Source organism: Carlito syrichta, unplaced genomic scaffold (genome assembly GCF_000164805.1).
Source record: "Carlito syrichta isolate Samal-C Ts95f unplaced genomic scaffold, Tarsius_syrichta-2.0.1 Scaffold111596, whole genome shotgun sequence".
NCBI lineage: Eukaryota > Metazoa > Chordata > Mammalia > Primates > Tarsiidae > Carlito > Carlito syrichta.
In genome coordinates, this window is record NW_007055692.1 from 23,853 (window position 1) to 26,371 (window position 2,519).

At 54.7% G+C, this 2,519-nt stretch overlaps 1 protein-coding gene across 2 annotated transcripts in view; it reads left to right on the forward strand.

The window, feature by feature from the left end:
• The window catches only part of THRA (thyroid hormone receptor, alpha), a 24,731-nt gene that overhangs the window by 20,457 nt on the left and 1,755 nt on the right, over positions 1–2,519 (forward strand). For both annotated transcript variants that reach the window (XM_008070404.2, XM_021718434.1), the window contains exons 7-8: positions 1,113–1,259; positions 1,840–2,098. In XM_008070404.2, coding sequence (XP_008068595.1) covers positions 1,113–1,259; positions 1,840–2,098 — 406 coding nt within the window. The remainder of the gene's footprint in view (positions 1–1,112; positions 1,260–1,839; positions 2,099–2,519) is intronic.

The following is a 2,519-nucleotide window of genomic DNA, read 5'->3' on the forward strand; positions in this document are numbered from 1 at the left end:
AGTGGCCACTGCACTCCTGTCTGGGCGACAGAGTGAGACTCCAACTCAAAAAAAAAAAACCACGGTATTTTTGAACATCTGCTGGGTGCTGGGCATTGTGTTAGGCCCTGGAAAAACTGGTTGCCAAGTGAATGATCAGTTTGGAAGGAGGTGGACAGTTAGTTGTACATGGTGTGGGAAGGCAGGAAACCGGCACCTGGTGGAGGGTGCCAGGGGGTTGTTAAGAGCTTGGGCTAGGGCAACCCCTTTGGATCCCTTCCCTTCCCACTGTGGAAGCATTTCTGTCCTCTCAATAAATCCCCTCTCTTTAAAAAAAAAAAAAAAAAGAGCTTGAACTCTGATACCAAGCAGATGTGTGTGTACCAATCAGGAGTGAGACTATTTGGATTCAGACTATGGTTCTACCACTTACTAGTCATGTGACTTTGACCTTAATCACTTAGCTGTGCTAAGCCCCAGTTTCCACGTCTGTGAAGTGGTGATAATTATAATATCTTCCTTAGGGTTATGGTGAGGATCAAATAAGATATATAAACATGCAGCCGAATGCCTGATCACATGTTAAGTATTCAATAATTGTAGCTGCTATTGTTATTACAATACTGCTGCTACTGTTATTGCCATTGTTATTATTATTATTTTTTCCTGGAGTTGGAGTCTCACTCTGTCACCCAGACTGGAGTGCAGTGGCCGCTCCCGGCCACCACAGCCTCCACCTGCTGGGCTCCAGCGATCTTTCCGCCTCAGCCTTCCGAGTAGCTGGAACTACAGGCGCGCGCTACCACACCCGGCTGATTTTTCGATTTATTGTAGAGATGAGGTCTCGCCAAGTTGCCCAGGCGGGTCTTGAACCCGCGGGCTCAGGCAATTCACTCACCTCAGCCTCCCAAGGCGCGGGATTACAGGCTGAGCCACCGAGCCGGCTCGCCATTGTTATTATTAGCAGACTCAGAGCTCTGGCTTTGGCCTGTCCTCTGCCCCAAGGTGAAGGAAAAGCCTCAGGGCTAGAACTCTCCCCAAGCTGCCTTGGAGCTCCCCCTGGTGGGCAGGGAGCCTCAGTGAGAGGGTGAAAGGGGGCTGCGGCCCCAGCTGACTCCCATCTCTCCCTCCAGCCGGATGACATTGGCCAGTCACCCATCGTCTCCATGCCGGACGGAGACAAGGTGGACCTTGAGGCCTTCAGCGAGTTTACCAAGATCATCACCCCGGCCATCACCCGTGTGGTGGACTTTGCCAAAAAACTGCCCATGTTCTCCGAGGTGAGTAGCAGAAGGGAGGAAAGACATGGTGCTGTCCTGGAGGCCAACCTGGGGCTGTTCCCCTGTCACCCAGTCCCAGTACATGCTCTGGACAGGGAGCAGTTCCTGTAGCTCACCATACACCCAGTGCTCGTGTGCACGCGCACATTCTCCAAGGCCTAGCTGTTCCAAGGACCCAGCTGGCTCCAAGTGTCCCTCTCCCCAGCCCCTCATCCCCCAAGTCTATGTGGCCATTCCAACTCCAGGCAGCCTGATGTTCTCATTTTACAGAGCACTAACCCTGGAGACAGGTTGCCCTACTAGCTGTGTGACCTTGGCCAAGTTACCTAAGTCCTCTGTGCCTCAGTTTTCTCATCTGGAGTGGGTTAGGCATAATGATGACCCCTAATGCACAGGGGTGATTGTGAGGCTTCAGCGAAATAGGGCATGCAGGTGGCCCAGCACCAGGTCATCTTTTTAGAGTCCATGTTACTGACTGAGGCCGGTGGTGGCCTCATGGCTCCCAGAAGACACCTACGGGGAGACTCAGGGATGCCGGAAGGGGTGTGCTGAATGGTCTTGTGGCCCTGCCGCCCTGCAGCTGCCTTGTGAAGACCAGATCATCCTCCTGAAGGGGTGCTGCATGGAGATCATGTCCCTGCGGGCGGCTGTCCGCTATGACCCTGAGAGCGATACCCTGACGCTGAGTGGGGAGATGGCCGTCAAGCGGGAGCAGCTCAAGAATGGCGGCCTGGGCGTAGTCTCCGACGCCATCTTTGAACTGGGCAAGTCACTTTCTGCCTTTAACCTGGATGACACGGAAGTGGCTCTGCTGCAGGCTGTGCTGCTAATGTCAACAGGTACCTGCCGACTGGCTGGGAGGGCTCAGAAGCTTCCAGGGGCCCCAGAGCTTGGCTGGACCCCGGGCCTGTTGCTCTCCTCCTTCCTCAGTCTTCTCTGGCCCAGACTCACTTCTCTGTCCCATCCCCTGTCCCCCAGGCTACCTCTCTGTCACCTGGCTGTCCTCTGTCCTGTCACCCCTTCGTCACCCAGTTCCCTAGGTCCATCTCTTGCCTTCCCATCCCTACTCTGTTCCTTGTCCTGTCTTTGCTGCCTTCTTTTTTTTTTGGAGTTGGGAGTCTCACTCTGTCGCCCAGACTGGAGTGCAGTGGCCGCTCCCAGCCACCGCAGCCCAACCTGCTGGGCTCTGGCGATCCTTCCGCCTCAGCCTTCCGAGTAGCTGGAATTACAGGCATGCGCTACCACGCCCAGCTGATTTTT